Below are 14,611 nucleotides of genomic sequence, written 5' to 3'. Positions count from 1 at the left end.
CTCTTGCTATGGGGATGAGGAAGATTCTTTCCCTGTGGGTAGGTTATCCCATAACTGACTACTACAGGGTAAGGCCAATGGATTCCATGACATTCCCAGGACCACACAAAGACCTGTTGTCATATCTAAGTTCAGATTTTCTGCTCCCCCAGTGCTGTGCTCTGCCCTCATTCTCATATAAAGTGATGGACACCTTTGTTAAAGTTCTGAATTGTTTCTCTCCAGTTGAATTCCCTGTCGCTTCTAGACAGTTTTTTTGACCATTGCTAGTGTACAGCAGGCATTTCAAGTCCATTCCTTCCCCACTTTCTAACAAAGTTCCCCAAGTCAATTTAAAGTTTTCCATCACTACCCTCTCCCTCTCCTGACTCTCCATAGTAAGTAATTTCTCCAGTTCCATCTTGAATATTAGCTGCAACTGAATTTGTACTGCAGGAGATTGAAACCCCTGGTGAAAGGAATAGTTGCTTCTTTGTTCCTTCTTAATTCTTTCCTTCCAAAATCACCAGTTAGACGTACCTTCTGTTCCTGGTTTTTTTCAGTTTAATCAAAACATTTTTGGAAAATCAAAAAATATTGAGTGTGGTAACTTTATCGCTACTTTCCCAAAGGGCTTTGTTATTCCAGTGGATTGTTTCTATAGATGGGCAGCTGATTGGACGCAGAATTCAAAAACAATATATTTGGTTAGCCAGCAATGCGTAGGTGGCTTTTAGAGGTTTCTAAAACTTTATTAGTTTTAGTGTTGGATTTCTGGTACTAAAGCAGCCTGACTGTACAGATGGAGGGATATAAAAATTGTACCGGTAAATACTGTCAAACTCTCTCATACATTTTCTCAAAGAGATTTTCTGCAATATATGAGGCACATACAGAATACACAACAAGGCGGTGTGGCTTCAGACTTGATAGCACTCATTTCAGGTGACCAGCATAACCACTGTGGCCATCTGAAGCTCAAGTCAATAAAACCTGTAGATCACAACATTGTCATGTATAATCATTTTTGCATCTGCAGTTCAGGTCACGTAGACAGCTAAGACGTGTAGCTGTCTGGCAGTTGCCCTCAGATCTTTAGAAATCTGATGGACCAGTCCCATACTGTTGAAGTGAATAGAAAAACTCTTTCTGACTTCAACAGCAGTTGGTTCGAACCCTTAGTCCATTAAATTGTCGATGTCACTTTCTCCCCATAACAATTTGTACTCACAATTTGCAGAAGCAAAACCGGAGAGCAGCATTTCAAAATTTGATCTGTACATGCAACATATGTATAATTCATTTCTACCAAAACCCTTGTGTTCCTCGAGGTTTCGGGGTTATGGATAAAGACATAGGCTCAGGCTGAAAGTTGCCAGCAGCATGCTCAGCCACGAGAGGGACTTTTTTTCTTTCCACAATTGAAAAACAAACCCATGAATGAGCATTTCAAAAGAGTTTATCTTCTGAAGCCACCTTTATTGGCCAAACAATGACCCAGGCCCCATCCTGCTGCCTTTGCTGGCAGCCTTGCCTGTCTAGGATCAGTCCCTGAGTCAGGGTATTATAAATATATACAAGGAGCGAGAGGAATTATTGAGGGTGATCCAAGGGTGCATAGCTAGGATTAAAGGAGAAGCCAGGGGGAACGGAGGTGGAACAGCAGGAACTGGCTGCGGAATGCTCTGGGGGACGTCTGCTGAGAAAATGTTGATGAATGGACTGCAGGGACCTGTTCTGCATTGACAGAGGATAGCCTAGTTAAACTAGGTTTGAACACATCCCAAATCTCAAAACAAAACTGAGGTGAAACCTGGCCATTTGGGCTGGTTTCCCACTGAAATCATCCACCATTTACATTTCCTGGGGGTTCTGAGACAAAACTGGCAAACCTGTAACTCAGCCCAGCTTCACAAACCTCCCCTGAGTTTCAGACTCAGATTCTGGAAGCAGGAGAGTGTCCTGTGGTATTGAGTACTACTGAAAACATGTGGCTGAGGGCCACCGCCACCAGAGCCAGGCCACCAGGAAGTGGGTATGGGCCACATGGGCTACTAGCTCATGAGAACGGCCATATTGGGTCAGACCAATGGTCCGTCTAGCCCAGTGTCCTGTCTTCCGACAGTGGCCAGTGCCTGGTGCTTCAGAAGGAATGAACAGAACAGGTAATCATCAAGCGATCCATCCCCCATCGTTCATTCCCAGCTTCTGGCGAACAGAGAGTAGGGACACTCAGAGCATGGGGTTGCATCCTTGCCCATCCTGGCTAATAGGAACTTATCTCTCTTTTTTTTTAACCCTGTTCTAGTTTTGGCCTTCACAATATCCCCTGGCAAGGAGTTCCACAGGTTGACTGTGCAGTGTGTGAAGAAGTACTACCTTTTGTTTGTTTTAAATCTGCTGCCTATTAATTTCATTGGGTGACTCCTAGTTCTTGCGTTATATGGAGGAGTAAATTACACTCCCTTATTCACTTTCTCCACACCAATCAAGATTTTATAGACCTCTATTATCAGCCCTCCCTCATTCATCTCTTTTCCAGTCTTTTTAATCTCCCCTCACACAGAAGCTGTTCCATACCCCTAGTCATTTTTATGGCCCTTCTCTGTACCTTTTCCAAATCCAATATATCTTTTTTGAGATGAAGCGAGCAGATCTGCAAGCGGTATTCAAGGTGTGGGTGTACCACAGATTTATACAGTGGCATTATGATATTTTTGGTCTTAGTCTCTGTCCCTTTCCTAATGCCTCCTAAATTCTCTTAGCTTTTTTGACTACCACTGCACATGCATGGATCCCCCCGTGGATAAGCAAAGGACCCTCCTTCCCCCAATCCATATCACATGGGTGAGATTTTTCAATTAGAAGCCCAAATCCTACTGAACACCAATGGATTTTCTGCTGCTAAATGACTTAGGGGCTTTTAAAAATCGCAACCAATAAAACCATTCAGGTCTGTTGTGTCAGCTCTGACAGTTATTTGCTTAGTTTCCTGGAGCTTCATCCCCTCCAGAGCTCCCTCCTACCCTCCCATCCAAACCCATTTGTGTCTCTTTCTGCCCCTTTGATTGTCCTCCTCTTCCTTCCACCAAGCTCATATTTTTGCATACATGTCAATGTTCCATCTGGCCCCACTCTGTGTATCTGCTGGGAATCAGGGCTTGCAGTAGAGCTAGCCTGGAAGAGGGACCTGCAGCAGAGTCTGTCTCTGGGCAACCTAGCAAGCTCAGCTGGCCTGTGGCTAGGCTGCCTGATTGGTTATAAGAATCAGCAGACCAGCTCCTAAGCCCAGCTGTAGATCAGTGACTGCTCAAAGAATTCACCCTCGGCTGTGATAGCTGCTTGTTCCCAGCCCTGCTTTTACCTTGTTCCAGCCCAGATCCTGTCTCGGCCCCAGCCTTGCCCTCTGCTTTTCCTTACTCCAGTTAACCTGGTTCTGATCCTCAGTTCCCATTCCGGACCTCAGACTTTGGCTCTGACACTTGAGTCTGACACCTGGACTCTGACTCCATTCCTGGCTACTAACCCCTGTTCTAACCACTAAGCTCCTGCTCTGACCACTAAGCATGACTGCCCGTGTCCAGTCACATGACAGTAACAGGTTGTTCTTTGGGACCCATCTTGCCAGCTGGAGACTCAGAAAGGCCCGTTTTGATCACTGCTCTAATCTCTCCAATGCACCGTTTGCAGCTGGCGCAAAGTGCCTTATGCCAGTCGACAGTTCAGAATGCTGCGATCGGCCCAACGGGGGCAGGTGTCCTCTTTCAGGGCTTGTGCCATGTACCTGCAGCCCCAGGCTGTGCATTGAACTGAGTGGCCATCACACAAGTGCTGGTTACTTCTCGTTCCCAGGTTCCCTCAAGTCATTAAAACGTGATCTGAAGGCCCCTTGGAGTCTGGACTCGGACAATAGCTGATATGTGGCATCGCTTTGTGTGCTGGAGTGGTTCTCTGGAAACACGAAATACCATCTGAGTCTAACAGCTTTAACGGGAAACAAACAAAACATAATGTCATGCGCTGAGTTTTGCTACCATGGAACAATTTACGGAGATGGCAAATACCGTTGCTGACTTGTGCTGAGGATGGTACCCTCTTATTAGCTTCTTTTACTGTTATTTATTGGTTTCCTTTCCCAGATGTGTTTTCATGCTGATGTGGGACAGGATCTTATTTTTAGACAAGCATCTAGCGCATGACTTCATAAACCACAATAATACAAGCAGGCTTCTAACCGACTTGAGAATGAAGAATTGCATGATTGTCACATTCTAATGACTGCTCTGTGAACATTATTCTACATTCATATGTCTCCTGTAACTAAAACTCTGTCCACCTTTTAAATAGCCGGGAAAGCATTTCTTTAGCTGCCAAGTTTCCATGTACAGCTGATGACCACAGCTCAGTGACAATTTAAAGTTAAAAACAATGCCGTTGTATTTCAGAAACAAAATGCTATTTTCATTAGCTTCTGATTTTCATTACCTTTATTGTTGTGTCTGTACATATTTTTGGTTTCCCTGTAGCTTCAAGCTGTGAAATTGATTGGGAGGTACGTGGAATGTGTTGCTTTAGAGCCATGACATTTTTCTGTTTGTATGAGAGACATTTAGGCCTGATAGATGGCAATGTTAAAGCACTGGACTATGAGCTGTTGATAGGTATTAGTTTAGCTGAGCCTTGAAGGGAAAGATCCCCTCAGTAGGAAAGTGTTTGAGGACGTGAGGAGTGGTCTGATTCTGGAGCTGGCTTTCTTTGGTGCGACTACTGCTAAGGCTATGATTTAATCATGGGTATTTTTAGTAAAAGTCATGGACAGTCACGAGCAATAAACAAAAGTCAGGACTCGTGACCTGTCCATGACTTATACTAAAAATACCTGTGATTAAACCTTGGCACAGCACCGGGGGGATGGCAGAAGCTGCTGTTGAGGGGGTGCCCAGGGTCAGTGGCTCCAGCTGCTGGGGTCCACAGACCGCGGCTGCTCCGGCTGCCCTGGGACCATGGCTGGAGGCCGCCGAAGCAGCGATCGGTGTGGTTTTCCCCAGGGCCGCTCCAGCAGTGGCTGGTGTGGCTGTTCTGAGGGCTACCTGAGCAGCTGGCCCTGGAGCCAACTGCTTGGACGGTGCTGGAATCAGCCACATTGGCCCCGGCAGAAGTCACGGAGGTCAGGGAAAGTCACGGAATGTGTGACTTCCATGACCTCCATGATAGACATGGAGTCCAAAGTACTGCTTTAGGAGAATGGATTTGTGTAAATGATGAACTCTGGGAGATGCTATTACGGCTTGTTACTGAACTCTGTAACTACTAACAGAAGAGTGCCTTAGCTTTATATGTGGAAGTGGAAGAATCTTTTTGAAGTCTCCAAGCTCTGAAGCACTCCAGAGAACTTTTTTCATAAAGTTCTGCTTCTTCTTGGGAAGCAAAAAGATCTAAAATGAAAATATCTGCCCTTGTTCGTGGGGAGTTGGTTGGAGTGTGATTAAAAATTAGAAATATGGACCGAACACAGTTTTTGAACCTCTTTCTTTTTGCAGGCAAGACTCTAACCATCTTTTGAGGTTTCTTCTCTTTGCTACCAAGATCCCTGTTCTTTCACCCCCAAAGTCATGGTCTCTCTGCACAGGCTCCCTCCCTAGCTAGCTAGAAGTTCAACAGTATCTGGAAATTTCCAGTTCTGGCAGTGTATGGAGAGTTATCCAGATTTCATTCAACTTCTGAAAAGTGTGGTTTGGGTTGAGTCGGAGGCCTGGTCTACACTACAAAATTTTGTCAGCATAGTTGTGTTGGTCAGAGGTGTGAAAAAAACCACCCACTAGCTGATGTAGGTACACCGGCAAAAACCCAGAATAGAGGCAGCTAATGTTGTTCAGGGAGGTGGTGCTACTCTGCTGAGAAAACTCCTTCAGTTGGCAAAAGCTGTGTCTACACTAGGGGGGTCTGCTGGTTCAGCTATACTGGCAGAGCAGTTGTAGTATAGACGATGCCTGAGTTATTGATGGTGGGTCTAGATGGTTATTAATTTCTCCTAATTAGTCTCCTTAATAGAGAAGTGGCATAACAAGGAATGTTTCATTTAAAAACCCAAAATGCTCATTGGACTTTTGGAGTGTCCGATTTGTTGAGCAACCCTGTTTTACTACAAGGGAATTAAAGAATTAGTTCTTAATGCCATTTTGGAAACAATGTTGTTAAAAAAAGATAATCATTCCTACTATAACACAATACAGCTGTGCTGGGCTAGTTGTTTTTCCAGCTGTTGTATAGCACCACACAGAACAAAAGGGTTTCTGTTCATTTACGGATCTGGAGGTGGAGACAAGCATGTGCATATTTAAGCATGTTACTGTTGCCAGCTGAAACCACCTATAGGGTTCCTAACCCAAAGCTCTCCATGTTTCCATAGCCGATACTCAGTGCTGAATATTTATCCAGGGTTTACAGGTTGGGATTGAAAGGTGTCACTTTTCCAAGTGTAAGCAGGGGAATGGTCCCCTGGGAACATGCCTGGCTTATACACGACCCCGGGGAAGTGGGCTAGCCAAAGGTTCTGAGTCCTCGCTCCCACTCCCTTTACCCAGAGACCTGCCTGACCTCAAGGGCTCCCCTTCCACTCTCCTGGGTGGCAGAGACCTTGTAACCCCAACAAGGCTGGGCCCAGGATTCCTGGGGGCTTGACCCCCAACCTTGTCATCGTCACTTAGGACAGGGGCTGGGGTGTCCCCACTCCAGGGTGCTCGCTCTCCTCTGGATGCTTCCCTGACCCACTGATCATCACATAGAGTTAAAAGAAAATACAAATACAAAATACAAATACAAAACAGCAACTAATTTAAAAAAAAGGAAAAGCCATCCCAGGAATATCTTTTATTTGGACCCACTTCCATTGGTGAGAGAGAGACACTTCTGAGCTACAGAGAGCTCTTCAGTCCATGGGGGACAGCTGAATACAAGATCAAACAGCTAGTTTAGCATAAGTAGTTAGCACATACTCTGAGGGACAATTCAAGGTGGACTGGCCTCTTCACTTTGAGGACAAGCTCTGTGCAGCTAGAAAGCTCGTCTCTCTCACCAATAGAAGTGGGTCCAATAAAAGATATCACCTCACCCACCTTGTATCTTTAATTTTTTAAAATGTATTTTATAATATATTTTAAAAGTGACAATGAAAAATATCAACACTGAAACTAAACATTTCAGTGGACCCAAAAAAATTTTTTAATTTCATTTCATGGGAAATTGTTGAAATGTTTTGGTTTTGCTCCAAATGCCGAAACGTCGGAATTTCCTGCACAATGGAGTTTCAACCACCTCTGGCATTAAGGCTGCAGCTTGCACTGCTGTCTACTAGGCTGTGGACATTCGGGTCAGGCCACTAGCTGAGAGGATGCAGAGGATTTCCTGCTATCTCAGCAGACATCATCTGGCAGGACTGGCTGCGTCAGTCCCATGGAACTGTGAAAGGGAGAATCTTAGCCTTACCCATCTCCTGTTTCTGGGGATCCAGTGACAGTGTGACTGGAGAATGGAGCTACCACTTTATGCTAGCACTATTCAAAGCAGGGGAGAAGGGCATTGGTGAGGGCAGCTCAGCTGTGACCCCATCTCACCACTCTGTGTTGGCCAACAAAAATGGCCAGGAACAGGGGAAGGATACACTTCACCATGGAAAAGAGTGACAGAGTTGCTATGGCTGCAGTGTGTGCCAAGGTGGTGCCTGCCAATTCCTCCACCTCCATTATCCCAACACAGGGCTGGACCTTGAAGGCATCACCAAACCCAGAGCCTATCCCACAAATGGACACAGGTGCAGTTGAAAGCTCCCTATTACTGTCCTTTACTAGCTGTGATTACTGTATTTTATACAATTAAAGACCCAGGGAGGAATAATAAATGTGAGCTGACCCCTGGTTTAACTGAGAAGCCCGAGGGCGCTGCATAATAGTTCGTAAATCATAAAAAATGTGCGGTCCTTGTATTGCACAGCTCTGTGAAGGAGAGTAACCAGGATCATAGACACACGAGGCCAGATGCTTCCCTGTATTGCTGCTGCCTTGCACTGGTGCAATCTGAAAAGGAGATGACTAAGGGGGAATATGATTGAGGGCTATAAAATCATGACTGGTGTAGAGAAAGTAAATAAGGAAGTGCTATTTACTTCTTTCTTATAACACAAGAACTAGGAACTAGGGGTCACCCAAATGAAATTAATAGGCAGCAGGTTTAAAACAAACAAAAGGAAGTATTTCTTCACACAACACACAATCAACCTGTGGGGCTCCTTGCCAGAGGATGTTATAAAGGCCAAGACTATAACAGGGTTCAAAAAAGTAGATGATAAATGCATGGAGGATAGGTCCATCAATGGCTATTAGCCAGGATGGGCAGGGATGGTGGCCTAACCTCTGTTTGCCAGAAGCTGGGAATGAGTCAATTGATGATTATCTGTTCTGTTCATTCCCTCTGGGGCTATACAGTTGGGGGAGGAATAACTCAGTGGTTTGAGCATTGGCCTGCTAAACCCAGGGTTGAGCATTCAATCCTTGAGGGGGCTATTTAGGGAACTGGGGTTAAAAAGAAAAAAAACTGTCCAGGAATTTGTCCTGATTTGAGCAGGGGGTTGGACTAGATGATCTCCTGAGGTCCCTTCCAACCCTGATATTCTATGATTCTATGGTCCATCCTTGTCACTCCAAGTGTCCATCTCAGCATTTTGAAAGGCATTCTCCTATTGCAGATCATTCCACACACATCTCTCCATTTCACCCATGCCTTTCCTGTTCTGCTTGTAAGTTTGTCATTGAGTTCACCATTATCCGGTACTATATTATCTAGGTACCTGAACTTCTGTGCCTTTGGTACGGCTGGCCCACCAGACTTACAGTCCTGTTGTCTTCCTGCAAAGTATCATTGAGTCTACAGACCATGGCCTCCATTTGATTTCTTCTGATTTTCATGCCATTTCTTTTAAATACTCACTTCCACCTCTCTTAGATCTTATTTTCAAACAGAAATTATTCATGTTTATAATACTTAAATGTTCCCTGCTGTTGTAGAGCAGTTAGATCAAATGACTTGTTTTGCTACTTGGTTGGATGCAGAGAATGACCACATCTCCCCTCTGGCTATTCAGAGGTGGAGAAAGCTTCCCCTGACATGTCATGACAAGGCAGGGAATATTTAAGGGGCATGAGTTGTTGGGTTTTTTTCCCACCCAAGGTTATTAGCCTACCAGGTTGTCTGGATGTTTGAACAACAAACTTTAGCCTGGAGTCCCATGGACTGTGGATGAATGCACAGATGGTAGTGAAGAATGGAGAGTTATGAAGTCATTTATTATGACAATAATACAAACATGGTAGGAAGGAGCCATTAAAATGTCAATATTTGCCAGCTTCTGAGCTTGCTCTCTCTGGAAATCTCAGCCTGTCTATAAAAGCCACCCAAGGGATTAGGGATCTAATTCTCATTACAAGTGATGGGAATCCATATCTTTTAGGTATCTTTGAAAATGGCAGCCTCAATGTGTATACAACACAGGGTCAAATTCTACATTCATTTATATCCATCAGTTTCAGTTCACAGAGGAGAAAAATGGATTCCTGAGGACTTCAAGGGAATTTGTGTCCATTGAAGCACATTTTTCTTCACATAACAAAAAGTATTTCATTTAAGTCCAACTTTAATCATGTAAATCTTAGGGATGTTTCCTTCAAACAAATACCATGCATGTTTCTTTTCTGTCTGCGTTAATTTGCCAGTTCTGTATATTGTTTCTTTGGGACTCTCAAGAAATGATAATTTGAACCATTCCTGGGTGTCTCTCTGATGTGGTGGCTCTGGATTTGGTGCTGAAATGTGTGTTATTTGCAAGTGCCCACTCATGTCCTGACGGAACATTCTTTTGTCCAGGCTGGTGGTGGGAGCCCCTTATGAAACCAATGGACAGCTGAAGACTGGAGATGTCTACAAGTGTCCGGTGAATGGCGAGACTAATGGAAACTGCACCAAACTCAACCTAGGTACCACATGCCCTGCCACTTACACAGCACAGCTAGCCTGCATGCTAGAAAATTATAAATTAGGCGCACGCAGATCATGAGATAATATATACAAAATCTTGTGATTTTAAAGCCATATATCAAATACTGTGTGTGTGTGTGCGTGTGTGTGTGTTTCTTTTTATTTATCTTCTGTCTTTTGAGCCTTTAAAGGTGCCCTCCAGTCATGTTTTCAAGCTTTTTTTTTAAATGGCAGCTGAGATAATCATATAGTCACGTGACGGCTGGAGCTGGGGCTTTAAGAAACACTAACTCATGAGACTACAATACTTGTGCAGTCTCCAGAGGGAGCAGAATCAAAGAGCCAAACTGGTTCCAGAGGTGGTGCCTGTTCATTGTTGCTCTCAAGTTTTGCTTTTTAAAAAAAAACAAAGATCCTCACCTGGCGTGTCGCTCCCTGACTTCATGATTTATGCCAGCTGAAGCACCAACCCCATTGTTTCATATAACCTAAAATGAAAGGAAAAGTTTCCATCTTTATAAAAAGTATCAGGGGGGCCCCCCAGCGGGTGTGAATTGTTCTGGGCCCAGATGAAACTCTTTCAATTTACACCAGCTGTGATTCTGCCCCAGAGATTTTGGTTGGGCAGGATTTAAAACCTCCTCTGCCCTGTGTGCAGCCTAAATGCTATGTCCCTGGGACAGAAAGTGAAACTGACTGACTGCTCTGTTTTCATTGTTCTGGCCGAGTGTGAACACACAGTATTAATGTCAGAAAGAAAAAAAACAATCCCTAGAGAGTCAGTGATCAGAAGTGTTACCTATAACACAGGCAGGGGCATTTGTTTATAAAGCATATGGCGCCTGGTCATACCCTTAAGATTACACACGCAAGGGGACCCTCCATATTCAGAGAGACCCCCCACATCTCAGGGGAAGTCACCCCCATCCTATCTGTCTTAGATACTTATATGGCCCCATCAACATAGTGTCTGAGCACCTCAGTCTTTACTGTATTTATCCTCAAAACCCCCCAGTAAGGCAGGGCAGAGCTGTTATCCCCACTGAGCAGAGGGGGACGGAAGCATAGAGAGACTAAGTGACTTGGCCAAGATCCCACTGAAAACCTGTGGCAGAGCATGGAATTGAACCTGGGTCTCCCAAGTGGCTAGTGCCCCAACCTGAACTTCTGTCTAGAGCTGGTTGGCATATGGGAGGGGGGGCAGTCTACAGAAAATTCCAAGTTTTTGTCAAAAAAATAATCCAAACCATTTTTTTTCTTCTTTTCTCAAACCAAAATATTTTGAGCTGAAAAATGACAAAAACTGAAACAATTTTGGTTTTCAGCTGAAAATATTGAGTTTTCAAGTCTGAGGTTTTCTGACCAAAATAAAAAACTTGTCGAGAAAGTCCTGTGCCTCGCAGGTTATGTCTACACTGTGAGCTGGGCGTGACTCCAGGCTCGGGTAGTCTCACTTGCTGTAGCTCTCATCATGCTCATGGACTAAAAATAGAAGTGTTAGTGTAGCTTGGGGTAGCCTGGTAGCAGCAAGCAGCAGCATGGAGAAGCCACACCAAGTCTGTACCCATAGGGGTCAGACGGGTGTGCACTCAGCCTGGAGAGCTGGTTTCACCATGTGCGGATATCTGCACTACCCCAGATAAGCTATTTTTAGCACATTAGTGCGATGAGCTAGAACAAGTACATCTATGAGAGCTGGAATCAAACTCTGGCTCCTAGCATCAGAGGTGAAAGTAAGCCAGTATGCCCTGGTACCACATACCTGCAAGAGCCGGTGTGTCGTACCAGGGTGGATCAGCTTCTCCGGTGGAAATTTAAAGGGCCTGGGGCTCCCAGCAGTGGCTGGAGCCCCAGGCCCTTTAAATTGCCGCCAGAGCCCTGCTGCCGGAACCCTGGGGAAGGGCTCCAGTGGCTATTTAAAGGATCTGGGGCTCCAGTAGCCACTACCGCTGCGGGCCCATTAAATCATCCCCGGAGCCTGCTGGAGCCCTGGAGTAGCGGCAGTGGGGCTCAGGCAGTGATTTAAAGGGCCCGGGGTGGTAGCGGCAGGTGGATCCCTGGGTCCTTTAAATAACCACTGAGCCCCCGGCTGCCACTGCTACCCTGGGGCTCTGGCAGTGCAGCTTTGGTGGTGATTTAAAGGGCTCAGGGCTCCTACTGTTGCTAACCTCCAGCACCCTTTAAATCATCACCTGAGCCCCGCTGCTGGAGCCCTGGGGTAGCGGCAGCGGGGCTCTGACTGTGATTTAAAGGGCCCGGGGCTCCCAGCTGTCACTACTGCAATGGAGCTCTGGCCCTTTAAAGCTCCGCCAGAGGCCAGGGCCCCCTCCAATGGTGATTTAAAGTGCCCGGGGCTCCCAGCTGCTGCTACTACAGCCCCAGCCCCAGGCCCTTTAAATCCTGATTTAAAGTGCCTGGGGATTTAAAGGCCCCGCCTCTTCTGGTAGAGGCCCCATCCCCTCGTAAGGACTCCAGAGTGCCCGTAAGTCCTTTAAGTTACTTTCAGCCCTCAGAGTGGGTCTTTAACTAAAGATCAAAGCTGCACTGGAAACTTTGGGTGTCAAGATGTCTTGCAGTCCTTCAACTGGATCTGTTCTTACACTTACTACTAAGAAACTCACGGTGGCACAATAAAAATGTGGGATTTTCTGGTTTGTGTTACAATTCTTCTGACCACTTATGGTTTGCCGAGGTGCTTCCTTCACAATGGTAAAGCTTCGGCCAGCTGTCCAGCCATGATGTAAAAAAACATTTCAGAAGCCTGTGTACTAGCCGCTCCCTCCTGGATGATACAGTGCATCTAACCTTGGTATTCTTTCTCAAGGAAGAGTAACACTCTCCAATGTGTCAGAGCGCAAAGATAACATGCGTCTTGGCCTGAGTCTGACCACAAACCCCAAGGACAAGAGCTTTCTGGTAAGAAATAAGATACTGTCTATAAATAATCAGCTCTTAATATGCAAACTGCCTGGTACTTTTTTTTGGTTTATTGAGTCTCTCTCCCGGACCTCTGCAGCAACATTTCTCTTGCTATTTGTCTGTTGTTTGTTTATTAACTTAACCCTAACAGGATTGTTTTATCCCGTTATGAATATAAATGTGAGACCTCCACTTTCCAAGATGGCAGCAGCTTCTCCAGACTGCCAAAGGAAAATGCATTTCCAAACACCTATAGTTAACATTTCACGTCAATGTTCTGTTGACCTCGAGGATTAAGCTTTCAGTCTTGGCTTCTATTGCAGCATGCCTCCTTTGCTAGTTGGCATTCATAGGGTCACAATGTCTACACTACTCACAAAGCACAGGCTTTTAATCAAGTTTGCGCTCAAACTCCCCTTCCATCCACACACAAATCAGTTTGACTCGGGACAGTGAGCACTCAGGACCCATGTCCGAAGATGCTGCTAGCGGAGATCCTGAGTCCTGCTGTGACTTGGGTCCAGCCCTGTCATTTTGCAGTGTGGACATAGCCCAAACTGCAGACCTGAGTCAGAAGGTTTATATAGTGCAGTATGGACGTGTTAGCACGGCTGTGCAACCCAAGTCCAGCAACTGTAAGCCCAGATTTGCAAAGCTCAAACACAGGCTTGGAAACATCAAGTCCCCAAGCCCGAGTCCCAAAGAGCCGGCTTTACAATGCACCGTAGACATCCCTTTAGGTTCCTGAGAAATGGATAAGGCAAATTGCCTCCACACATTCTTGCTGTTCTGATACTGCCATTTCTGACTTCTGGCAAGCTGCCGTCTCCACACTGTCTGCTGCCACTGCCAATGCATACAGATCTAGATCCTTATATGACAAGGTGAGAATTTTTCTAAATCAGCCCAAAACCTGGAAGGGAACTCCTCCTAAACAGAAGATATTGGTACAGGATAAAATGCTAGTACACCTTTGCCATGAGCCAACGTCCTGCAAGTTAAATCTGCCTTAGCATAACCCACAAACACCCAATCATCCCAAGAGTTCACATATTTTAGAAAGGAAAATACTTGTCACTTCCCTACTTAAGCCATTTTCTCCCTCTGTTTCTACTTTCTGCACCCCCTTCAGGATCTGTGCCACCCCTGGCAATCTTCTCCACATGCGCACAATGTTCTTAATGGCTAAAGTCTCATTGTAATTTGCTCTGGAGAAACCCCACATAGCGTGCTGCTTCATGCAGGCTGAGCTGGCACTGGAGGGGTTTCGCCAGAATAGTCCCTGAGTCGTACATAGGTGCAGATCTCTGATTCTTCGCTGTTGATCTTTATAGCCTGTAAAACAGAGGCTGAGTAAGTGGCAGTTTTTCAACCTCTCACTGATGTTTTATTTTTCTCAATTTTCTTTACAGGCTTGCAGCCCTCTCTGGTCCCATGAGTGCGGAAGCTCTTACTATACCACAGGAATGTGCTCCCGGGTGAACTCCAACTTCAGATTCTCAAAGACCATAGCTCCTGCTCTCCAGAGTATGAGACGCAATCTGTTATGTAGACTCTAACTCAAACCCTGCTTTTGAAGTTAAATAGAATTTTTGTTCTTTAATCGCTTCGTGCCATTGAGAAAACAAAGTGAAGTCAGGATTTAAAAGGAGGCAAGATAGCAAAGGAAATGATTCGAGAAAGGCGA

General features: G+C 45.3%; 1 protein-coding gene across 4 annotated transcripts in view; it reads left to right on the top strand.

Moving 5' to 3' along the window:
• ITGA11 (integrin subunit alpha 11) overlaps positions 1–14,611 on the top strand; it is a 171,952-nt gene that overhangs the window by 53,456 nt on the left and 103,885 nt on the right. For all 4 annotated transcript variants that reach the window (XM_032764367.2, XM_032764362.2, XM_032764364.2 and 1 more), the window contains exons 3-5: positions 9,895–10,004; positions 12,830–12,921; positions 14,337–14,451. In XM_032764367.2, the coding sequence (XP_032620258.1) occupies positions 9,895–10,004; positions 12,830–12,921; positions 14,337–14,451 (317 nt within the window). The remainder of the gene's footprint in view (positions 1–9,894; positions 10,005–12,829; positions 12,922–14,336; positions 14,452–14,611) is intronic.

The sequence above is a fragment of the Chelonoidis abingdonii genome, chromosome 9, assembly GCF_003597395.2.
Source record: "Chelonoidis abingdonii isolate Lonesome George chromosome 9, CheloAbing_2.0, whole genome shotgun sequence".
NCBI lineage: Eukaryota > Metazoa > Chordata > Testudines > Testudinidae > Chelonoidis > Chelonoidis abingdonii.
This window is presented reverse-complemented; position numbering and strand designations above follow the sequence as displayed.